General features: G+C 45.0%; 1 protein-coding gene across 1 annotated transcript; it reads right to left on the bottom strand.

The window, feature by feature from the left end:
• Positions 1–1,347: 1,347 nt before the first annotated feature.
• Positions 1,348–25,208, bottom strand: HPSE (heparanase). Its single transcript, XM_024213844.3, has 12 exons — positions 25,024–25,208; positions 20,041–20,186; positions 17,859–17,984; positions 17,015–17,188; positions 14,668–14,839; positions 13,572–13,619; positions 9,352–9,445; positions 8,573–8,679; positions 7,236–7,350; positions 4,049–4,167; positions 2,915–3,061; positions 1,348–1,963 (listed from the first exon to the last, which is right to left on the bottom strand). Exons 1-12 carry the CDS (start codon positions 25,206–25,208, stop codon positions 1,804–1,806), a joined length of 1,593 nt encoding a protein of 530 aa, XP_024069612.2. The 3' UTR covers positions 1,348–1,803.
• Positions 25,209–25,810: the final 602 nt, after the last annotated feature.

Raw genomic sequence — 25,810 nt, 5'->3', positions numbered from 1 at the left:
GCACAATGGTGCACTTTTTGGGTTGCAAATACTGCAATGAAATATTTTAAGTGGAACACAAATTATCTGTTTTCATTGCAATTTTTAAACAAAATGTCATAACTATATTTCAGTGATTTGTATGTTTTTAAAGTAGTTGGGTTTTTAAAAAACAATCTAAATTTGGTTCCTTATTTACCTAATTGTCTCTCTTAAATCCTGAATAGGAAAAATACAGTCATGTGAAACCTTTTCCTGATATATCTCAAAATAAGCATTCACAGTTTGCATTGTAGCAGGTTGTATGTTTTAAGAAATTAGGTACAAACAAATATCAAAGGCAATAGCTGTGCTTTAAGTTATATTGCTATTTGGTGTTTTGAGATTTATTTATGAGAGAATAAATAGTTCCTGAGTAAAAGTATAGGAAGAATGCAGTAAGTTTAAGGGAGACGGAAAATTGGCTTTGAAAGGTTGCCAAGAGAAGAAGGCTCCAGCTGACATTTACCCCTGCTGGCCCAAAGAAAAGAGGGAGAGGGCTCACAGTTCTGATTGGGAGAAATCAGCGGTCTCCTACAGCCATGTTAGTTATTCTGAGCATGATCCAAAGCCCAGTGAAGTTTTATCTCCGACTTCAATGGGCTTTGAGTCAGACCCTCTGTGCCTTCCCTACAGTTAGTGAAACTATCCAGCCTGATCATACTTCAGGCCCTTGGTAGTGACATGAGGGGACTTCACTGAGCATATTCACAGTTCCTCATGGAGTTGTTTAGAGGTAACTTCTTCCCAAAACTGATAACATTTGTGAGCCAGGGAAGCAGGTTAAAAGGAGATCATAGTTATCCTGAAAAATCAGTAAAGCAGAGTGAAAAGCTTTATCAGAGTGAAAAGCCACACCCCTGAGTGATGCAGTTATACTGACCTAACTCCCACTGGAGACAGCACTATGTCTACAGGCGTGCTTCTGGGGGAGGTGGAGTACCTACCTCAATGGGAGAAGCTCGCTTGTTGACATAGGTAGTGTCTTCACTAAGCACGACAGTGGCATAGCTGCACTTGTAAGTGTAGACAAGCCCTAAGTTTCTGCGTTTTTCCTCACTGTTTCCCTCCTTCCATTTAGATAATCCTTCCTTTATTCATCTTCCTTTTGCTTGTTTTCTCCATCCTTCGCCCCCAACATAACTAACAGTTAAAGTGCAGCTGGGCTTTGAACATCCCTTAATGCACAAAAAAAAAATCAGAAGCTCATTACCTGCAGTAACTAGTGGTAGCTTTCCCATGATTGTCTCCTGCTCTCCCATATTGTGTGAGCATTACAGGAACAGTGCGAGTAAAAACACGGGGAGGGGGAGGGGTAATATATTTTTTAAAAAGCCCTCATGAACGTCATCTGCTCTCAGAAAAAAAAGGCTGCTATAACAATTGTGCTTAAATTTATATAACCTAGACCATGAGGGAATATCTAAGTCTTTGGCTGGCAGATCTGCAGACACAGTGTAATCAGCTCCTGTGACAGGAGTGTGCGGAATAGAGAAGGACTTGCTGCTAAGTGGACCACTGGGGGCCCAAGAGAGGAAGGAAGCAACTCCCCAAAACCTGGGGAAAATGTTCTTGCAGGTTTACATCAATATGGTTCATGTACACAGTACACAATATGCATTTATGCCCTCTCCTCCCCCAGCTTTTGCTGTTGCTGCCACTCCAGCAGATTTGCAGCAAGTTTGCCAGAGTTAATGCTTATTGCAAAAACGTGACCCCCTAGTATCAAACCTGAGTTTTAGCTACAATGCGCCTGCAACCGTCCTGTGAGGATGTGTTCAATGTTTAAATGCAAGCAATAGCTTTTGCATTTTTTACTACATAAAATCCATATGAGAAAGCTGGAAGGCCAAGAGTACTCCCGGGAGGGAGGGGTTTCTTAGTAAGTGCTGGCAGTGTTTTGTTATCCACCATCCTTAAGACATGACCATTCAACTGAACAGACCTGCATGGAGAGAGGTTGTTGGGTTAGTTATGTGTTGTGTGCACCACCTAACACAAAGCTCACTTGGTGTGACTGGAAGAAAGAAGGAAAGCACTGACATTAAGGCAGATTTAGGTTGCTTTAAGGTAGTTAAACCACTTTCCACCCCCATCCTTACAGACTTACAAGTGTACAGGATACTGGCAGCATGTCTACTAGATCTATTAAGCTGCCTGCAAGCTCCATGTATTTATGTACATGATAGATACACACACATTTATGTGGGGTAACTTTAAGGAATACTGAAAAGTAGAAGTTTTTGTTGTTGTTAAATTGTTCACAATCACAAGTTGGGTGGAGAATGTACTCTGAAAAGCACAGATAAGCTTCTGTTTCTCTTGAAACTGTTAATACACCACTGACACCCAAAGAGGTGCACTCAGACCAGATGATCACAGTGGTCCTTTCTGACCTTAGAATCGAAGGATGCAGATCCTTACCATTTTATGTGTTAGCGATATTAATAGTAGGTGTTTAAACACAGAGGGCCTGATTCTAATCTTAATAAAACCAGCATAAATTAAGAGTAACTCCATTGAAATCACTGCAGTTACACCTGTGTTCAAAACCGGTCTGAGATTAGAATCAAGCCCAAAATACTGAACCTGGATACAGGCAGCCTTTTGATCAATACGTTTTTGTGACGTTCCATCACTCCCATGTTCCATATTAAATGCAGAAATAGAACATCAATAATAGTCATTACATGTCTGCAGAGCTACCATATCAATAACATTTATGAACAGTGCCTGGTTTTAGGAGCCCAAATGTTATAAGTAAGCACTTACAAAACACTAAAACATCAAAGTAATTCGTTTTTATCCTAAAAAATTGAAAATAGAGACCTGTTTTTATAGCTCATCTACATGATAGTGAGGGTACAATTTACAATAAAAGAAAATGGATTCTCACCTGGAAAGTATGTGCTGTTCCCCATGAGGTAATAAAAGGTATTCATCTATATGCTTATTATATAAGTTATGGGGCAACTGCACGTGTTTGGTAACATTATAGAGGTTTAAAAGAAACAGAGTAACATCCCCTTCTTTGTACATTGGGCTGAAAGGGAAGAGAAAGGCACATTAACAATCACATATTAAAAATAAATTATAGTATTTGAAAGGAGCTGTATTCACAATTGGGCAGATCACGTTCCCTCTTCACCAGAACAATTGTGGTTCCTCTGCCCTGGGAGAGGATGAATGGCAAAACTCCATTTGTGTGTCTGTGCCCCCAGCGCACCAAGAGCGATGAACAACATCCCAGAATACAGGGAGACACGGGATAGGCTGCTGGACCTGCAGCTATGTCTATACCACCAGCCTCAATGCCTTAGCCACTAAGAGAGCAACATGGATGGCAAGGAGATGAGGTAAAAGGTTGCACCTGCAAGTATACTGTTCTCATTTCCTTAGAATTAGTTCTATGGAGGGTAAGAAGACTCCTTCCAGATCCCCTCACAAGAGGCAGGATATTGGACTGGATGGACCCAATGGTGGTGGTATTTTTTGTAGTACAGTAGCACCCAAAAGTACCAGCTGAGATAAGTGCCTAGCACAATGGGGCCCTTTCACACACAGTGAGAAGCAGTCCCCGCCCCAGAGAGTTAGACCAAAGGGGTAGTGGGGAGAAAAAAGAAATATCCCTATTTTACAGATGGGGAACTGAGGCACAGTGAAATTTGGTGACTTCCCAAAGTCACTCAGGATGTCTGAAGCAGAGCAAAGAATAAAACTCAGATTTCCTGAGTCCCAGCCCAGGGCTTTAACCACAACACCATCTATACCTTCTCACATAATTCACTATAGCAATTCCTATGGACCTAGTTGTTGAAAGTGTCATAAGAGACCCCTGAATGTTTTTCTAGAACTCCTCTCCCCATTCTACGTGTTACACTGTGGAATTGCAGATCAATTGCAGGGCCTGCTCCAAAGCCCCGTTTAGCCTGTCAGAATGTTTCCATTGGTTACAATGGGCTCATTGTGCATTAAGGCCTCTGTTTTCACTGTATTCAGTTGTTCCTGGATGTTGTGTTTAAATGCTTACTTGTGGTTATTCGTGCAATGAAGGTACACTCGAAGCTTCTTCGGATCTGCTCCCTTCAGGCCAACTTTCAGTACCTTGGTGCCGACCAGTTTTTTGTACAGCAGAGAAAGCCAATAATCCTGTGTTGCATATAAAAAACAAAACATTTTTCCATATGGCAAACAAGGTATTTTAGATAAGAGGGAAATTACACTCAGACACTATACTACAATATCACCATGCTCTGTGTCAGGGGTGTCCAAAATGTTATCCTAACAAGGTCCCAATGATAACTAGCCAGGAGCTTGAGGGCTACATCCAATATACATGTACCAGGGCAGGCTGCAGCCTCTCATTTTTAATACCTAAGTGCAGACTCCTGAAACCACTAGATCCACCATCCAGTGATGGATATTGAGCCACGCTGGGCTCACAGTCTCCGGTGGCTGCACCTCCCACCCTCCATTAAATTGCAGAACTTGGCAAGTCACATACACAGGTATGTTCTGATTGTACATTCACTCTGCTGCCACCATCAAGTTGTTGGGAGTGTGAATAATCTCAAATGCAGATGACATATAATGACTAAAAACCCAGTAACTGCATCTGCTAGTGCAGCTTAGAGCTAACGCAGTATATGGTGAGGCACTTTTTTGTTTAATTAAGAGAGTCCCTTTTCTGCTATCTTGGTGCTTTTCCTTTTAGTTTCTCTTTTGCAATGTCCTTCATATCAAATTTGTTCAAATTCACAACAAATAATGTGACAAAGAAAAATCCTGTTATCAATTTGCTGAGTGTAGAAGGTACAGTTAGAGCTATTTTGCTCTCCTCTCTTCATCGGTGGATATAGGAGTCCTTCAAGTGGGAGATGCAGGTCTTGATCCTGCACAATGGTAAGCACCTTCTGCAGAGTGCTGAGCGGCCTAACCTTCAACTGAAATCAACAGGAGTTGAGCTGCCCTCAGTACTTCACGGGGACGGACCCTCGATCAGCTCTAACAGTGCCTGCTTTGAACAGCTCACTCTTTTCCAATAAAGCGGTTGTATAAATATCAGGAGATCAATTCCGAACTCGTACAACCGAGAGAGTCAGGAGTAATGCCACTGAAGTCACTAATTATCCGAATGCAAAAATGCTGTGAGATCAGGATCAGGGCCCCATGTCTTTATATTGCTGCACTGTTCCTTTGTCTAACTTGGTTTGTTTTTTTTAAGAGGAGACAGCATACACTGCAACTCGCTTTCTGCTAGATTAGCTCTGTAGTTCTAACACCAGGGAAAACACGGACTTTAGATAAGCTTGGTAGATATGGCTTGGAAAACACATGGGGAAAAGACAAGTTCCATTTTAGCAGACTCGTTTCTTTCCCCATAACCATATGTATGAGGACCATGTGAAGGCTGACTGGTTCCAAAATAAGCCTGTTATTTTTAAATTTCCTCTGGATCATGAAAGATATTTGCCCTGCAGAATGAAGGCTGCTGTATAGAAAAAGATCTAAATTTTCAGATGAGTGATTCACCAGCAAACCCAGAAAACTGGCTTTATTTATAGTCATATACATTTCCCACTATCTACTCTAGATTAAGGAAAACAAGAAAGAACAAATACTAACTCTTAAATCCCCCCACAGCCCTGCCCCTGGGGGACATCTTACAATGAGCAGGATACATAAAACAGCATCATAGTTACATACACCAGTTTCCATTATAAGCCCTCTTTTCACGAATTTGTAGCAGCCACAACTTGGAAGCAGATCAAGTGTGGGGAAGGTAGGAAAGAAGGATGGGAACTGTTACTCCTCCCCATATCCATGCATAATTGCCATTAACACTAATGAGAGTTCTACACTCACAGAAAGAGTAGAACCTTTATAGTTAATCCAAATAAATCTGGCTCCCTATGTTATAAGGAAATGAAAAAGTGTATTGGTTTCTGTTGCTTTTTTGACTAACAGCTTTGTTCTTAAAAATAACATTCTTATGCTATTAGCTCATAACATAAATAACTAAGTTGAAACATCTCAAATCATTAACATTTGAAAATCATTTACCACTCAGAGAAACCCCCAAACCAAAGCATGGACTCCTCAGAACACTTGGGAAAGTTTGTATCTAGATCAGAACATTGTGGCTCAGGTCCGTCTCTGCTGCTCAAGCACAGCTTGGCAAACAGGTCTGTCCTAAACAAAGGAATGTATGCTCTGCTTAATTTGCATTTAAATAGTAAACCGAGTCATCAGGCAGGAAGGGAAACAAAGGAAGCTCAAACAGGTGAGAAAAAGCCAGCAGAGAACATCCTTCCACATTGACTTTTCGTCTCCCATGCTCAGCTGGAAATGTTTTTCAAGAGAGGGACTGAAACTATAAAAAGGAAGGACAAACACCCCAAGGCACCCCTCTCTCTTTCCCTGCTTATCGCATTCACTGTACCTGAATGGACAAAAGAAGTAATCGTTGGTCTCTGGGAGAGGGTTCCCGTCCCACAGTTTGGTCAGTCAGACTGCGGTAAGCATGTGGTGAGAAACATTGCTTGAATCTGATATAGTTTGTTAAATTAGGTGTTAGTCTTATCTTTATTTTTCTTGTAACCATTTCTGACTTTTATGCCTTATTACTTGTACTCACTTAAAATTTCTCTCTTTGTAGTTAATAAACTTGTTTTATTGGTTTATCTAATCCAGTGTGTTTAAATTGAAGTGGCTGAGTAACTCCATTTGGGGTGACAAGTTGCGTGCATATTATTCTCCTAAAGGAACAACCAACTTAATATAATTTGTATTGTCGAGGAGAGGGCTGGGCAGTGCAGAACATACATTTCTGGGGGGAAATCTGAGGCTGGGGATGTGTTGGGGTCACCCTACAGTATAACCAAGGCTAGTGAGAGCCAGAGTGTAACCCAAGTGTGGCTGGCAGGCTGCAGTTACATACGGACACTCAGGGTGTGGCTTGCACGCTGGAAGGCTGATTGTGAGCGGCCCAGGTGGGAGCTACTTCAGCAAGGCATCGTAAGGCACCCAAAGCTGCAGGGCAGGGGTGACACACCTGCTCATTAGTCTAGATTGTACCCTGGTATGTCACAGGCACGTATATGTGAGTCTCTTTAGGGAGATAAAAATAGCTGGCATCTCTCTCCACATCAGGTTTAACCAGAATACAAATAGATACAATATGTATGATTATTAAGGCAATGCTATTGTATACGCACAGGCAAAGGTTCAAAATTTGCATCCACCAGGTGATAGGTTCCTGCTCCATAGAACACTTGTCGCATCACCACATCAATACCCATTCTGGCTGACAGTCCTAATTTGTCCAACCACCTGCCAGAGAACAGGAGACAAAAAAAGAAAAAAAAACAGTAATGCAAATGTCGCCAAAACAAACAGGGAAAAAACTGCTCATCTAAACTATGTTACATGCCATCTCAGCTGCCTTGTACACGAAACAAGAATTAAAATCAAATGATAATCCTAAGCACAAAAAACCCATGAATCTAAATCAAAATACAGAAATGGCAGGAGCATCTCTGAAAATCCATTTCACATTCCATCTGACTAGCTGTCTGAGTCTACTGTGCTGTTTCCTTAAACTCTCTTGTCACCATCTTCGTCTTGAGTAGAGAAGCAGCCTATGGAGATGAAAAGGCTCAGCATGTGATTTTGTCCTGAACAGAAGCAGTAAGGTTCAGATGGAGCCTCACATGAAGAGGTCATTTTGTGCTCTAGTTTTTTGACTTTCATTTGTAAAAATAATTCTCTAGATTTTTTGGTTGCTAAAACATGAACCAGACGTGAACCAATGCAGTTATGTCTGCCTGAGTCTGCAGACTGACTGAAATTAACTTCTGAGAAAAGCATAAACACTGTCCTTTCATTTCAATGAAGCGGTAATGTTGAAATCCAGTGGCAACAATTTAAACATCCGTGTGGTGAGTTATTTCACTGTCGGCCAAAAGAAAGAAATACAGACAAACATATGGTGAAGATCTGCTCAGTCAGTCACATCTCATTTTGGCATCACAAGTGGAGGGTGCGCCAGCTATGGATGAAGCTAGAGACAGTACCAGAACTTTTTTCCCAGTATGATTGCTGTTAGTATGCTAAGACCTGTAGTTTCGCTGGGCCACACCTCCAAACATACACACGAAGCAGTGACCCTATAGAATGCTACAATGGTTGCACTGCGGTCTATAGGCCACACTTATTTTGGCCACCCTTTCTATACAGTGTTAAAAGTCAAGCAAACATTTTCCTGGCCAGCACTTAACATAAAATACCGTGTCTTTGGCTAGATCCCTCACACAGGGAATGTTTTGGGATCAATGTTCTCTGTTCCTGGCGACTAACTGGCATGAGAGTGACCACCTCAGGTCTGCATGCAGAAGTGTTATGGGGCTCCAAAGAAAGCCAGTCCTATTCAGACAGGGGAATGTTGCTGACATGCTGGGCATTTAATGGTGGTCGTTTAACTGGAGGAGTTCCTGAAAAACCCAGAGCCCTACAGAAAAAAAGAGTAACTTTAAAGACATGCTGTTCTACTTACATAAAACCGGCAACATATGTATTAGACAGTCTGGGAGCTCCACCTCCATAGGCTGAACTTGTTTCTCCTAGCCACACCTTTTTACCAGGTACAGTTCCATCAACAATCTAGAGAATGTTGTGTCATTAGGATAAAGAGAGGAAAGTAAGTACATATATAGATCTGCCTAAATAGTCACAAATTATGTGCTTTAGAACAGATCTCTAGAGAGATCATACGACCTTCAGAGCCTCCTAATATGACCATATTTAATGAGGCAAGGCTCCACAAGAGTTCTGATGAACAGGAGTAGGGGAAAGAAAAAAAAAATTTTTTTAAACTCACATATATTAAATAATAGATTCCCAAATCTAAATTAATCAGGACCAGACTCTGCAACCCTTACTCACACACAGTATCTTACTATGTAAGTAGTCCTGTTGAAATCAGCAGGAGTACTCTGGGAATAAGGTACTACTTAGTGTGAGTAAAGGGGCAGAATCTGGCCATAAATTTAATCTCTGGGGCTATGATGGCATGAACAAATAACTATAAATTCATTTTCATGGTTTATAATATGTTAAACCTTATGCTTAGTAGATACCAAGGCCTCATATTGAAATATCTTGAGATCAAATGTTGTTAGCATTGATGATATTTGTTATATTATTTACAATGAGTACGGCATCTAAATATTGAGATTCTTTAGATGTATTGCTAGCCAACAATTTCTATTCTGGTTCTTATACGCCCAGCATTATGGTAGCTGAGTGCACAGACAATTTAACATAACATTGTACCTGAAGAACTGCTTTTACTGCTGTAATAAAGGTTTCCAGCACTTCAGGGCTCAAGAAATCCTCTCTGGTAGCGCTTCGTCCATTTACGTAGTAACTGAAAAGTTAAGAGACATCCCAACCAAGCAAAAATAAATGACAGAGCCAAGGTTACAAAACATGATTTAAAGAACTTTGTTTCCTGATATAGTTATTCATCTCACTGCTGTCTGTTCTTACAGTTTTAACATCAATATTTTGCCCCTGCTATTCTTACACATGATTTCAAGCAGGGATAAGCTCAGCCAGTAAAAAACCGCTTTGCCTACTCTTGCCTGGGCACATATGCGAGTTGCTGGCCACCATCGACTAAATCAGTATAAATCATAAAACTGTGAACAGCCCAACTTTTTCAAATCAAGATTAAATGTTTACTGATAAATACACATGTATGGGGCCTTTATTGCTCCTTTACGATGTATAACAGTGGTTTTCAACCTTTTTTCATTTGCAGACCCCTAAACATTTTTGAATGGAGCCATGGACCCCTTTGGAAATCTTAGACATAGTCTGTAGACCCCCAGGGATCCACGGGCCACAGGTTGAAAACCACTGATGTACAAAGATAAACAGAAAAAATACTGAGGTTGTTATTTACATTAGGTCTGTCATGTTCCAACTTCCCGCTTTTAGCTGGAGGACTTTGGCGGTAACATCCCCAAAGGCTACAGCTTTCCCTGTCATCAGCTGAAGGGGGCGAGGGATGTTAAGTCAGACTTGTCTTAGGGGTTGGGAAAATCAACATCTCAGGTTTCAACCTGTTATGGTGTTACCATTTCAATCCTCCCCAAAATTGCTACGGCCATCCACCCACAAACGATAGTCAAAGCCTAATTGTAATGGAGAATCGGAAAAGAAAGTATATCTGTGTGCAAGTGGAGGGAGTGGAATAGAAAGAACTTTGAGATCTTCTTTATACATTTACATGGACATGCTTTTCTTCTTGCTTTGTGGTTCACCTTTGGAAGTATATGTAAAAAAATGCATAAATCTGTCCCCTACTTCACTTAGCTGCCAATCCTGAATTCAGCATAACTGTGTTTGACCTAAAAAAGCTGACATCAAAACCAGCTGGAAGCGTGCAGAGTGCTACGAGTGTTTTGAGGACATCACTGCTACAGGAAAACAGAAACTCAAACTCCAGATTTGGACAGTAAAGAAATTGATTTTTAACCTGAGATCACAAAACTAACACTGCCTCTCTTACAAATGACGTCTCCCCATTCACACAGAACCTGAATGTCCTAAAATATTCCAGCAACACTCCCAACTGTAGATGAGTTCTGTATCAAAATCACTTTTCTACATTAGTTGCTGGCTCTATTATTAAGGTAGACTTGCTGCATATAGTGAAATATTATTTGTCTATCTAATTAACTTAGTGGGTTCATTTATGTAGAGTTGTATTAATTAGTTTCTTTATTTTACAAACCTTAATCAAAAAGTGTATTTTTAAAATTACATTACAGCTGTATAATATTATGTGATAATGACCTGGGATCTTGAACAATATAGATTCAAAGTCAGGAAAGCACCTCTATTCAGGAAAGCACTTAAGCATTTATTTACGTCCCATCTGTGACAAGGAGACCTAAGAACATGCTTAAAGTTATACATGTTCTTAAGTGCTTTCCTAAATTAGGGTCCTATTTTATAAAGCTTTGCCCATATATCAACACTTAAAAACAACATCACTAAAACACATACATGGGAACTGGCAATTCAGATAATGTTTTTTTGATTTACACACTGGGTTGGGTCCCAAGGAGAGTTAAGACTATCAGAGGCACATTGTCAAACATGAATGGGAATTTAAGCGTGCAGCTGAAGCTGTATTACTGATAATTGCATGGGTAATTCTCAGAGTGGAAAAAGTGAGTCTTTAACCTGAAGGGGTTTTGTTTGCACTAAACTTGAACAGGCACAGGGAACGAAGAAAAATGCAGAACGTAAAGCACCAACCCATGTTGCCTAAGGCTCCTGTTACCATCCCTATTTACACACTACACTGGCGGCATTAGTTTGCGCTCTTGGTGATGGTTTCTGGAATTTTCTCTAGACTAGTTTCTCTCTGAGTGGGCTGAATTCTCAGTCGCCCTCACACAGCGCCACTGACTTCAGTGAGGCAAACTGGTGCAACAGAGAATATGGCTCAGTTCCAGCACAGATCTCTTACCTACTGGGATGTTTAAAATGGCTGATGACCACGAGGACAGTGAAGCGATAAGCTAATACGTGCTCCTTTTGTGGCAAGGGAGGGCAGGCCAATTTGACTTGGTCGCTAGGGCTCACGGTCTCTAATGACAGACCTCCCAGCTCTTGTGTGTGATAGTCTCTGAGAGAACTCAACCCCCAAGCCTCTCCAGAGCCTCAGCAACAGCTGGACAGGAGCATCCTTCAGCACCCCAGGGGACTCCAACCCATAGGCCACAACAGTATTGACATGGGTCTTATCCTCAGGGATATGGCTCTCCCCCTTCCTCTCTCTTTCAGACTTATTGTCTCTACTAGCCAAAGCCTGTGTGGCAGCCAAGGGGCAGCTGGAACATGCTTCCACTTGGGCAACAGATAACCTTCCTTGAATTGCAAATGGTGTTTTTGCAAGGAACAGCATCCACCTCTAACGCTCCTCTCTCAATTGTTAAGTGATTTGCATAATTAGTTACCCTGTGGCATTACTCTCATTTCTGACATGGCTGTTTCATCTGGGACAGTTCCTTGTGCTGTTTAGAGTGAACTATTAGCTACAAAGTGCAAATTACTAATCAAGAGTGAGTAAGCCTCTCTCCTTCTCCTTTATGCCAACCAAGCCCCACTCACCTCCCAGTAGGAAAGTCTATTCGGTTACAAGTTCTGTAGCATTTGTGGAGCTTTGAGATAACCTGGGCTGCTGCTCAGTCTGCATATGTCAGCGGCTGTGCCTGTCCAAATGCTACATATGCAAAAGTCCACCGGACCTTGTCTGTTGGAACAACACCCTTTCCTGGTCAGAAAAACTGCTTAACTCCCTGCATTGCTTTGAAAAATGTACCTGCTAGGACTTCTTACTTCCATCGTGTTAAGATGGAGCACTCTCTTGTGATCATTGCTTACATAGGCGTAGTAATCACACAGAGCCCTGTACACAGCCACAGGAATAGACTCTTGGCTATCCTTACATTATAAAATGCTCAGGAATGCCACTACATCTTTCCACCTTTATTGGAGCTGCATAGCCACTGATCGTCAGTGATATGGGGACCTGAAAAGGATGGTAAAACTGGTGCGCTAAGAAGCCTGTTAGATAATCCTAACATTTTAAAAATCTCTTCTCTTCACGTATACTGTTTATTCAGAACAGGGAAAGGAGAGGTAAAATCATGGGGGAAACTCCATGCATGGCATTGGAGGAGTCCTGGGATACATCAGCATGGTGGGAAGGAGAAGAAATAGACTGGCATTTTGGAAAGAGAGACAAAACTTCCATGCAGGAATTGTCAAAAGTCTAGTACCATACAGAATCCTCATCAACACCTAACAAACAAACCTTATAAAAAATAAGAAAAAAAAGTCACAATCTGTGTTTACAAATGCTGCCAATTAAATCCTTCACTGATATTTTAGCACTAATAATTCACCTCCAACTACGTGCCACCCTCCCTTTTCACATGCAAAGCCAAGAGACTTGCAGAATAACATTGTTGCAATAAGCAGTATTGCTGAATCATTTTGAAATATGAGAACCTTTAGATTAGTCAGTCTTTAAGGTCTGATCCTGAAAAACCTGCTTACTACCATGATAACCCCCCACGTTCGGTTGGGTTGCAAGGTAGGGCCCTACATGATTTCTTTTGTTGTTCTTTTTATTAAGAGTAGGATATTGTTAACTCAGGGTTGGTGTAACTTCATGCTGCCAGGTAAGTCACCGGGAGTGGGGACTGAACCTGGGTCTTTTGTTTCTAGGAGCTTGTGGCTCTACTGCATGAGTTAAGACCCCACTTTGTATGCAAATTCATCCACCTCTCTCTGTGGCCTACCCACCACTCTACAGGGACAGAGTTCCACAATGAGTGGTTGTGTGTATGAACAGCTGTTTCAACTGATGTTTTTCTACTTTCGCCATCACGGTATTTAAAATCAAGAATGTTTCACAAAAATCTGTATCTATTAATACTATAGCAATTAAATAGATACGTAATACTTACTGATGCCAGGTAACAGAATCAATTACTTTCCCTCCTGATTTCAGGAAGCTGTCAACAAACAAAAAGAACTCCATTATTTTGTGAGGCTATGAGCACAAAACTAATCCTGCCTCTGAGAATGACTAGCTGAGTGATCTTGAGCAAGTCACTCAACCTTTCCGAGCCTCAGTTTACCTCATCTATAAAATGGGGTTAGTAGCATTTACCTACACCAGTGGACTGTTGAAGGTTATTTAATGTTTGTGCAGTACTTTGAGATTCTCACATGCAAGACACTAGTTAAAACTTTTATTTAAACAAGATTTAGCAACTACAGCAGAAGTGGATTTGGGGCTTTTTGACTGGTATCAGACAGATGTATAAAAACCTAAAGCACAAGCTTTCCATTATATCAAATGCTGCAATCTCAGTGATGCGTCATGTGTTTTAGACACCCTAACCTACATTTAAAAAAATATTCATAATACCCTGCCCTACCTTCCTCCTTCCCCTGAGTTTGTTTCTAAAATTTGTTGTATGTATTATACTCAATTTATGCCACTTATTTCTGGTAATATTTTACAGTACATTAGATGTACTGAAAAATATTTTGCAAAAATAATGAATAATAAAGCGGTAAGAGACTGACACAGCATTTGTTATTAAACATTGCTGAAAGGTGGGGACTCAATTTTCTGGTGCTGACTGAAAAGTGTGTGGATTAGTGAGTTTCTGTCACCCTTAGGGGCCAGAGCTTCTGCCATAAATCAGAGTAGCTCCGTTTACATCAGTAGAACTGAACCAATTTACACCAGCTGGGATTTAGCCCTTACTCGCTGGCAATGCAGTTATGATTTTAATCAGACTCCGACAGGCAGACAGTTGTTGGCTCTAGTTTTCCATAAAACTAAAACAGAATTAGTTCTCAATCAAATCTAATGTTTCAGTATCCTAACACCTTAGGCATGTTCCAACTATGGAATCCTCAGACCCCTTAAATTCTCAATCCTCAGACCCCTTAAATTCTCAGTCCTCTCTCCCATACACATGTGCATTCTACACTCAGCGTACTGCCTTCTCTTATCAAGCCTGTGATGGCAGGTTTCTGCTTGGTTACCTCTTCAACAACTTCTGAGTGTTTTTCCGTGGTTGACCAACATCAGGGCCATAAAGTTTTGAATTCTTGTAACTGCTGTAGTTTCTCAGAAGGTGATACAGATGAATAAAGTCTTGCCCAAGTTGGGAACCATCAATATAGATGCCAGACTTCTTCCTGAAACTGTTTGGCTCTGAAAGAAACAAACATATACACACAGACTGTTCCTCAGTAACGTTCCAGAACAAACATATGACTCATTCAAAATGTGCACAGCAGTAATAACCAACCAACTTACAGAAAGTTAACTACACAGTTGGGCAGTAAATAAGCTATGAAATAAGAGACGGGAGAGACTATTACATCTACGGGAGGGCGTGGCCTCCCAGGAAAGGATTGTTCCATATAGTATGTTTTCCAAACCTCTATCCAAATTAGTTTGAATAAGTAATGATGATGATATTCTGCATCTCTGTAGCACCTTTCATCTGAGGATGCCAAAACACTTTACAAACAGTGAATTGATTTAAAACAATTCAAGCAGTAGGTCTTCCACTGCTTCTCTTAGTCATGATTAAGATCTCACCCTTTCCCCCATAAACCACGCCCTTATTTGGATTTTTATCAAACAGAGCCGTTCCTGAAAATTTTTCATTGTAGAAATTAATGGCCATTGCCATGTGGTAGTAAATATTTCCAGTCTTACCTTGCTCTCTCCCATTTCCTGGCCTGCTACGCCTCTCTTCTCAGCCCCAGAGACCTTCCCCACAACTTCTGTTATTAGAGACTTCTTTTGCAGTGTATATCACTACTTGTCTCCCTCTTGTCACCTGAATCCAGAGTCTCTTCTCCCATTCCTTCCTAGTATAGCCTACTGCTAGTCAACCCATTCCCAAACCTGGTATACAAATGCTTTTTCTCTCTACTGCATTACCAGAAATCCCCTCCCACTTAGCCAGTGCCCCCGGTCACTGTCGCTGACACCCTGCTTTTCCTGACCCCAGCACTACTCCCTGTAATTTGCTTTCTCCCACTGTGGCTCCCTAATGGATTGCAGTTATTGATGTTCAGGATAAGAACATAAGAGCTGCTATCCTGGGTCAGACCAATGGTCTATCTAGCCCAGTATCCTGTCTCCAACAATGGCCAGTACCATTATGGATCTATATGGCTCCAACTACCACAAAGTGTTACCTGGATATCCCAAAATTGTGATTCATCCCATCTCTAGTTGTGGAACAATCTGACAACTATTAACATTCCAGCTTTATGGATCAGTTCAGAAAACAGTGTGAGATGCAGGCACAAAAATCTGCCATTGTTTGACAGGGTTTCTGCAGCCAAGAGTTTTCTGCCATTTTGCAGCAGTGGAATGTACAAAATACCGTGGCCCCTTTTTCGATCCAAGCAGCTACTCAAGGTTCAGGGTCCTGGGGATGTTCCAGTTGTGAGCAGAAATTGGTGTATTTTCTTTGATGCAATCTTGTTTATTTACAAGGAACATATAAAGTCCTGCTTCTCCGAATGCAGGAGGAACCAAGAACAAAAGGAGCAGTGTCTTCGCTTACAGCCCCCGGCCTCTTTACCCAACAGACTCAAAAGCCTTCTCTCTAGCTTTCGCTAGGGTCACACTGTGCTCACCGGCTACAGCTTGGTTTTCTTGCTTTTTGCCTCTGCCTCCCTCTCTGTTCTGTCCTCAGTTTCTGTGAATTCCCCCTTCCCTCAAACACACACCCCTACCCAAAAGCACTCGGGTCTGGTCTACACTACAGAGTTAGGTCGACCCAAGACATCTTATGTCGACCTAACTATGGAAGCGTCTACACTTAAATTTTGCTCCTGCCGACGTAACTGCCCCGCTACGCCAACTTCACTCTACCTCCAAGAGTAACATACAGTCAAGGTCAATGTAGTTAGGTCGACGCAGTGTCAGTGTAGACACTGCATTGCTTATGTCGACTGTTACTGGCTTTCAGGAGTCATTGCGCAATGCCCCACACTGACAGTACAATCGATACAAGTGCTCCTGGTGAGGACGTGCACCTCTGACACAAGGAGCAAAGCACAGACGATCTAATTACTGCAGTGGCTGTCTGCCAACGTAAGCTAGGTTGACTTAATGTAGTGTAGTAATGTAGACATGGCCTCAGTCCAAACTCCCAGGCAGGTTCACAACCTCTTTGTGTCTCAGGTGAAGGGGGCTTCTGATTAACTCTTCCTTGTGTTAAATGCTGGGTGAGCTCACATCCAATCAGAGATTTGTGATCGATGTAGTCACCAGTACCTCTCAGCAGAACAATATCTACTATGACTACCCTAACACTAATACACACTAACACACACACCACCTCTCACACTCTGCACTTACCATTCCCAAGTTCCCAAGACATGTTGTAATGTTGGGAAGCACAATAATCCAAGAGCAACTGAGCATTTGAACTATCCCACTGCAAGCCAGGTTTTCGAAGTAAGGCATTAAGGCCAAAGATCAGATCCAGCTTTGAACACTTTGCAAAGCTATACAGAATGTCCACTGTACTTTCTGTAAGAAGAAAGAAGGGGGGGAAATGAATTATTTTCTTCAAAGTTCTGAAGTGCCAATTGACTTAGAACAAATATACAGACTACTCATTGTGATGATTTGTTTTATTAGTGCTGAAGATGTATGTAGCATATACAGCCCCACTGATTTTACAATCTCAAGGCCTTATCCTGTAAGATTCTGAGCATCCTCTCAACTCCCATTGCAACTGACAAAATATTAAATCAGAAAACAGATACTAGTGGCAACATTTTCAGTCACACCTCAGTGGCAAACTTTCAAATTTGTTGTAGCCACATTGGGCCCTGGATACTAGAGAGACAAGGTGGGTGAGGTAATACCTTTTATTGGACCACCTCTGTTGGTGAAAGAGAGAAACTTTCAAGCTTACATAGAGCTCCAGACCTGAAGGAGAGTTCTGTGTGGCTCGAAAGCTTGTCTCTCTCACCAACGGAAATTGGTCCAATAAAAGGTATTACCTCACCCACCTTGTCTATTTAAACGTTCAAAGGCATTTAGGAGCCCAATGGTCAAAGTCTCTTTTGAAAATGGGACTTATGTGCTTTTGAAAATTTTGCCCTAGAACTCAAATAGGTTTGCAACCTCCCAGTTGCAAGTCACAGCACAAGAGTGACCTTCTAATTAACAGGTATTGTCACAAACATCTTACTTGTAATGGTGGTGTTTTTGTATTTTTTCCAGTATTGTTCCTTAAGGAGTATCTTCTCCTGGATGGGCCACTGAGATAGCAGTAGCTCCTCCACAGCAGTAGGAATAGATCTTACTCCACAAATACCTGTAGGCCAAAAACCCCCACAACATGTCATAATAATAAACTTTTCATAGTATTGTGCTTAGGTTACAATAAATGGAGGATTGTATTCCACATAAAGAAACATAGTTACGATTGTACAGAGTTGCTCATTCATGCATTTCTGTAGGCTGAATCCTCCCGCTGAGTTCAATACATTAAACGTTAGAAAGGAGAATGATTGGGTTGATATTTCCACCTTCTAAAATCCAATACAGCCAGGTGTCTTTTCAACATCTAAAAATATTTAGCATTTACAGTGACGGCACTCACCGTGTTTCTACTGGTTTTAAGATTTTTGCCAGTTCTAACGAAAGTATTCCCATTACAGGAATGTACTTAAATATGTGCAAAGCACATCTTTTCTTTAAAACATTTAGAGTGGGGACCGACTGACTGTGTTGTAATATGGTGAGATTGGATTATGGGTGGCTATAATTTGGTACATTGTTTGGTTATTACTGGAGGCAGTTCTCTGAGTTATCATGCTAATGTCTTTAAATCTTGTATGCAAAGCAACTAGACAGACAACGTACCATTTGAGTAAAGAACCACAGTGCAGGAAGATGGCAAGGTCAGCAGCTCTCATTGTACAAAAACAGGAAAAACCCATTTCCTGGTTGATGCAGTGAGAACTGCTGATCTCATTACAAGAGTGGTGAGAAAAAGGTCTTGGCAGAAGTTCTGGAAATGTTAAGTTTGTTCTTCAGGCAATATTTAAAAAAAAAAAAAAAGACTGAACCCATAAACCACACACCAACACTGTTGGACAGTAAACTGAGGAGGATGTACGTTCATAAGCACTGCAAGAGAGCAGGACAAAGTACAGGAAATATTTCAATTTAACACCACCCACTAGTAGCACTGGACAGATTGCTTTGTCAAGGTTTTTCCATCAGTGAACCCAACTTTAGAAGGGTATAAATTCTCAGTGAAATTCATCAGATGCTAAAACTTGGCATACGCAAGCCATCTGTCTAGAAGCAAAGTGTGGGATTTTTTAAAAAAAAACTATCCACGTATTTAAATATAAGGGTGGGATTTTCTAGAGCATTCAGTGTTGTCCTTACTCTGCTCCCCTTAAAGTTAGTGGGAGTAAACCATGGAACATATAGTGAGTCACTGCCCCCTAAGATTCTTCTCCAGAGGGACAGCCTTGGTTCATTCCATGTCACTGGAAGCTGACAGAGTGGATAACAAACCTGGACACTGATCTTTAAAGTTGCTTTTCAAGTTGCCCTAAGAAAGAAGAAAACCATTGTCTTCAATGAGAGTGGAAATAAGCCAAAACGGAGTGCTTTTGCAAATCCCCCGCACGGAGGTAAAGCAGAATAATCTCCTCCCTTCCACCTAATTATTTTTGTCAGTTAGTGCTTTATTTTTAGGATGTAGCTGCAATTTCCCAGCTCCTATTGGTGAAAGCAGAGGCTAGGAATGCTGTTCTGATGGAACAGCAACCCAGTAGAAAGGTAGATTTCCCAATTGTTAGGTGGGGAGTCTGCCTGTAAAGTGACCGGTTTTCCACCCTGCATCTCAATTGTCATCATTTGTTTTTGGTACTCTGGTACCAGTCAGAATGCGCTAGGCTCTGATCACACAAACAGGCCCTGCCAGAGCTCATAATGTAAAGAAACACAAAGAGCCAGCTGATGGGGAAAGGGAGACTGGCAGACTGTGAAGTACTGGGGCAGTGGTAAGAGAAGAGACAGAGCAGAATGGAAGGGATAGGAGGGAAGATGTTCTAAAGACCCATGCAGAGAAGAATCTTCTAAACAGCCCTGGGCCACTAAGTTGGAGGTTTCACTTAGTGGTACCTCTAGGGCAGGCTCCACTCACCTGTGCTTTCCTCTCCCAGCAGCTAGGAGCTAGTCCTGCAGGACATGGGACATGCCTGTCAACCTCAGACGAGTCTACTGACATGTAAGCATGGACTGGAATGCTTTGCCCTGTATTTACTGTATCTGCAGCATGCTTTAAAGCACATTTTAATTAACTTAAATCAAAGACATGTTCATGGTTAACATGTTGCCATCTGTTTTACCTTGATTCACCTGTGGTTCCCAAAAGTCTCTCTCTTCTAAAGTTGAATCCTTCTCTGGATTGAAGATCAGGAAGTCAGTTCTGGTGCCACCAAATCTCAGGAAGCCTGGAGACAAACCTCTTGCTAAGGTGCGCAGTTTGGGAGAGCTGGGGAAGGGAGTATTGAGAAATGGAACAAACATCTTCATCACAGTCAAGCTGACCATAATTAGTTGCAGAGATGGGTCTGAACATCATAAACATTCAAATCCAGATGCAAATTTTGCTGAATGTGGCCTCAGAGGGTGTGGGGATTGCAGGAATTCCCCTCCCTTTCCTCTCTTTATACCTCCCCTTAACCATGTCACTCTTTGCCTCCTATTACACCCAGGGGCTGAGTGTGTTACCTCCAGCACTCCCAGATCCATACTTCAATCCCCTGCATCATATAGCAGGGCTGCCACTAGATCATAGGATTGGCAGATTTCTGACTAAGTGATTTTGTAGGTCAGGCAGCTGCTCTCCAGGGAAAGTCCTCACTTCTGATGAAAATGGTCAATGATACGACTGGGAGTATCCTTTGCAAATGAAGGGTTTTTTCTATGTTTTGTTGTGGTTTTCCCCACCTTCCCTCTCCAAAAATTCCAACCATTGGAAGTGATGACAGAGCTTTAATGTCAAGTTTGAATCCTGGGGGGATAGATGTACCCATATTTAATTTGTTCTGCCCCTGCTTCTCTCTTTCTGAAATGAGGAAACATTGTAACCAGCAGTTTGGAGTACACCAGGGCCTTACCTACGTAAGAAAGTTGCACTGATTTAACTTAAAATTGGTTTTAAATTTTGATTCCTAATTGACCTAAGCAACACTGAATCCAATCACTCTTAAACCAAAAACAGAGTCCACATAGGGGCTAGCATCAATTTAATTTAACAGATTAAAAAACCTATTTAAATTAAACTGGTCTACACACAGAGATTGCGCAAATTCTCAGCTGGAGTAATGTGCAGGGAACATGCTCTGTGAGCCCAGCCACTGCAAAGGAAGAGACAAGACTGCCCCTCTTCAGTCTGACCTTGAGGCAAAGACAACAAAGTTGTACTTCACCGATGTTATCTCTGTTATGGAACAACTGTGCAGGAGATTATCAGCCACCAATTACTTCCTCTTTGTGGCAGAGCCTGAATCATGAACTCTGATTAGATGTTTTTCATTCCACTTTCACTTTGCTGTTGAATGTCAGAGAGGTTAGAAGTGCACTAGGCAGGTTGAAGATACCTTCCCTTCCCCCCCCCCCCCACTTGCTGCTGGGTGCATTGTCAATAGAAAAAGGGTGACTGCATGAGCAAGTGGCTCCAGGCCAGGGGTGGGCAAACTACAGCCCGCAGGCCGGATCCGACCCGCCAGCCATTTTAAGCCAGCCCTCGAGCTCCCACTGGGGAGCAGGGTCTGGGGCTTGCCCCGCTCCAGCTGGTGGAGCAGGGTCAGGGGCTGCTCCATGCAGCTCCCAGAAGCAGTGGCATGGTCCCCACTCTGGCTTCTATGTGTAGGGCAGCAGCAGGGCCAGCTCCAGGGTTTTGGCCGCCCCAAGCAGCCAAACAAAACAAAACAAAAAGCCGCGATCGCGATCTGTGGCGGCAATTCGGCGGGAGGTCCTTCGCGCCGAGCAGGAGTGAGGGACCCTCCGCCGAATTGCCGCCGAACAGCTGGACGTGCCGCCCCTCTTGGAAGTGGCTGCCCCAAGCACCTGCTTGGTAAGCTGGTGCCTAGAGCCGGCCCTGGGCAGCAGGGCCATCCTTACCCATATGCAAACTACGCAGCTGTGCAGGGCACCAGGAAATTTGGGGCACCAAATTGCCCTAAATTTCCTGGTGCCCCATGCAGCTGCCTGCTGCTCCAGCCGCCAGCCCAGTCCCCCGGCCAGCTGAGCCGGCCAGGAAAGCTGCCCCCACTCCCGCCCACTCCACCCCTTCCCCATAGCCTCCGCCCCTGCTCCACCCCCACCCCACCTCTTCCCCAAAGCCACACCCCACCTCCACTCCACCCCTGCTCTGTCCCTGCCCCACCCCCACTCCACCCCTTCCCCTGAGCTATGTCCCGGGGAACTGCAGCAGGGGTTGGGCGCGCCCTGCAATCACCGGGCGGCGGGAGGTGGAGCGACCCGGCCCCAGCCCGCTCCACCAGCTCCTAGCCACGCCGCCAGTGAGTGCTGGGGGCGGTTCCCCCTGGCCCCCCAAGGCTGGGAGCCAGGGGAGCAGAGCAGAGTGGGCTGGGTCTGGGTCACTCCACTTCCCGCCACCCGGTGAGTGCGGGGTCGGGCCCACCCTGCAATCACCGGGCGGCAGGAAGTGCATCAGGAAGTGGAGTTTCCCCACTGCCCCCCAAGCCTGCTCTTGCCCCCCACAGACCTTGAGTGTAGGCCCCCCCAAGGCCTGGGGACGCCACCCTCCGTGGAGGCCTGGGGTCAGCCTCCTCCCCCACAGGGGGGCTGCGTAGGGCACCACAATGTCTAGGGACAGCCCCGAGGGGCAGCCAGGAGTCTCCGCTCTGCACTCCCCCCCCGCAGCTCCCATTGGCTGGAAACTGCGACCAATGGGAGCTGAGGGGCGGTGCCTGCAGACGGGGCAGCGCGCAGAGCTGCCTGGCCATGGCTCCGTGTAGGAGCTGGAGTGGGGACATGCCGCTGCTTCCGGGAGCTGCTTGATGTAAGTTCCGCCCGGAGCCTGCACCCCTGAGCCTCCCCCGTGCCCCAACCCCCTGCCCCAGCCCTGATCCTGCTCCCGCCCTCCGAACCCCAAGCCCTTGATCCCAACCCAGAGCACCCTCCGGCACCCCAAGCCCCTCAGCCCCACCCCAGAGCCCACACCCCCAGCCAGAGTCTGCACCCCTTCCCACACCCCAATCCCCTGTCCCAGCCCTAATCCCCCTCCCACCTTCCAAACCCCTCAGTCCTAGCCCAGAGCACCCTCCTATGCCCAAACTCCTCATCTCCAGCCCCACCCCAGAGCCCTCACCCGCTCCTGCACCCCAACCCCAATTTCATGAGCGTTCATGGCCTGCCATACAATTTCCATACCCAGATGTGGCCCTCGGGCCAAAAAGTTTGCCCATCCCTGCTCCAGGCTCTTATTCCCAGAGCTCAGGCAGTGGAAGAGAAGGGCAGATTTTCTTTGCGGATAGCTAGAAGGAAGACTCCCACATGATGGGAGACCATCTCCAATAGCCAAGCAACAGGAGGGATCCCCAAAAATGGCAAGGCCCAAGCCGAGAGAGAAGAAAGTGTTTAACAAGTCAAACATTAACACATTAATCCTCAACACCCCTGTGAGATGAAGGTAAAACTGAGACCTGGCAAATGAAAATGCAATGGAGGGGCCAGGAAAAAAGAAAAGAAAAAGAAAGATGAGTGAGGCAGGGTGAGGGGAGACAGAAATGGGGACTAAGAGTTAGAGGATGTAGAGAACAGAAGTGAGACAAGCAGGATGAAAGCAGCTGCAGGAAAGAGGAAGTCAAAAGATGAGGAAAGAGATAAAGGGATAGAAAACAGGTGGTAAAAAAGAAAAGATTTGTGGACACAGGAGAAGTGGGGGAGGGGGCAGGGGAGACATGGAGAATCAAAACAGAAAGGAAACAGGAGAGAGGAAAAACTCTGGTGAAGACTAAACATGGGTTGGTTTATTCGCTGTATTTCCTTAGAAGGGCTGCGTGGCTGAGGGAGGACTGCATTTTCCAGCAGGTGCAGATTCAGCCTCGGGCAATGACAGAGCCTCCTCCACTTGTTTCACTCCACTTTAAGCAAAAGACATAAGTGGGAGGAGAGTCCAAAGCTGCACCAGGATTGGGAGATCAGCTCACTTCGTGACCCTGCTCAGTGGAGGAGCTAGAAGGCTGCGAGTTCGGGAGCCCCTCAATCATTGGAAGACTCTGCTTCCTCCGTGTTGTGGTGTTTGGCCCCCATCTGACCCTTGGTAGCTCCTCTCCTGGGATTACACCTGTGCTCCTGTCAGTGCACCTCAGCCCTACCTTTTTCTCTGCTGAGTTCTCATGCTCTCTTTAATTCAGTTAAAAAAAATCCTGTGGATTTTGTGCTGATGAAAGCTGTTGCAGTTACAGCCCTGCAGAACAAAGCACCTTGTTTATCCTCAAAACAAGTACAGCATGGGCAGCGGTCCTGTGAACTCCCTCCACCCTGTGTTCCTGCCAATGGGTATGTCTACACTGCAACAACACACCCATGACTGGCCCGTGTCAGCTGACTCGGGCTCCTGGGGCTCAGGCTGGGAGGCTATAAAATTGCAGGATAGATGTCCTGGCCCAGAAGACCCCATAAGGGTCTTGGTATAAAGAGCTTAGTATAAAGAGCGGAGCCTGAACTGCCGTAGGGCCTTCGTCCTTCTTCTTCATTCAGCAAGTGGAGAGGATTTCCTGTCCCGGGGCACCCAAAGCCTTGCGGAAGGGTTGGAAAGACTTTAGGCTAGTGGGGCCCCACAGGTGACCTCTGTTAAGCTTTTAGCAGGTAGGTAGGAACCTCTGTTGTTTTTTACATGTTTCCTCTGGAATCTTATTACATTAGGAATAAAGGTACTTGTTTCGAGGGAGGTGGGTGGTAGCTGGGGACTGCTGACACCCTGCTGTTCCTAGCCCTGGGAGAGAAAGCAAAGCACTGGCCATTGGGCAGACTGGGGCTACCACAGGGGAAGGCAGGGAGCTGGGCAGGGTCCCCTGGACACCTGGCTGGGACTCCCTGGAGTGTGTGTCTGTGTGGGGGGGACACGGGACTGGCAGGACTTGGGAGGCTGTTTTGGGGCGGGGGGGGGGGGGGAAGACTCTAGCTATCCTCTGACTTCGCCGGGCTGGCGACTGCAGCACTTAAGGGGAGGGTCTCACACACACCCCAGCTGGCCCCGTCTTTTAACAGAGGGGGAGGAAACCGCTGCTCCTCTCTGGGAGGCAGCCGCGGGGTGAGCCGGGGGGTGGGGGGCGCAGGGCGGGCCGGTCACTTACCCCAGGATGGGGATGAACCTGGGGTCCGCGGCCAGGTTGGCATCGATGGTGAGGGAGAGGAAAGCCGGGCTCACCTCCCGCGCCGGCTGGCCGCGCAGCTCGGCACTCAGCACCGGCCCCGCCGAGCCCGCCGCCGCCGCCCCGGCCAGCAGCAGCAGCGCCCCGAGCAGCCGCCGCCGCAGCATCCTCGCCCCGCCGGCTCCTCCAGCCACTGCCTCCGCCGCCCGGCGCAGCTCCCAGCTCCCCGCCCACGGGGCGGCCGGGCGGAGCCGAGCCGAGCCGAGCCCTGCCCCTGCCCGGAGAAGGCTGGGCTGGGCTGGGCAGGTAGTCCCCACGTGGCGCTCTCTGGCCGCGCTGGGCCCCGTGCCCCCGGCAGCCGCGCGCTTGTGCATTGCACACGGGACTGAGCCGGGCTCCTGTTTCTCCACAGCTGTTCGGAACCTGCCCGTCCGGTACCATTGTGCGCAGCCCGCCTGCCCCTCAAGACGCGCTGCCCTGGGGAAGCCAGGCCTCTTCCCATTTGTCATCTCCAAAGGAAGTGCCTGGGCCAGAGACCTTTTGAAATAAGCCGCAGCTCGCACCTGCCCCCGGCCTGCAGGAATTCAACACGTCTTGCAGCAAAGGCAGGAACTCTGCAGGCCTGGGGCTGGCACAAGCCTTCACCTGGTCCTAGCCATCCACCTCCCCGCTGCAGTTCAGCAAGAGAGCGAGACCCAGCAGAGCCAACTAACCCACGTGTTGTGACAGCCTGTGCCAAATCCATTGCTCTCCCAGCACAAGAAGATCC

The sequence above is a fragment of the Terrapene carolina genome, unplaced genomic scaffold (genome assembly GCF_002925995.2).
Source record: "Terrapene carolina triunguis isolate 2854851 unplaced genomic scaffold, T_m_triunguis-2.0 Scaffold789, whole genome shotgun sequence".
Classification (NCBI taxonomy): domain Eukaryota; kingdom Metazoa; phylum Chordata; order Testudines; family Emydidae; genus Terrapene; species Terrapene triunguis.
This window is presented reverse-complemented; position numbering and strand designations above follow the sequence as displayed.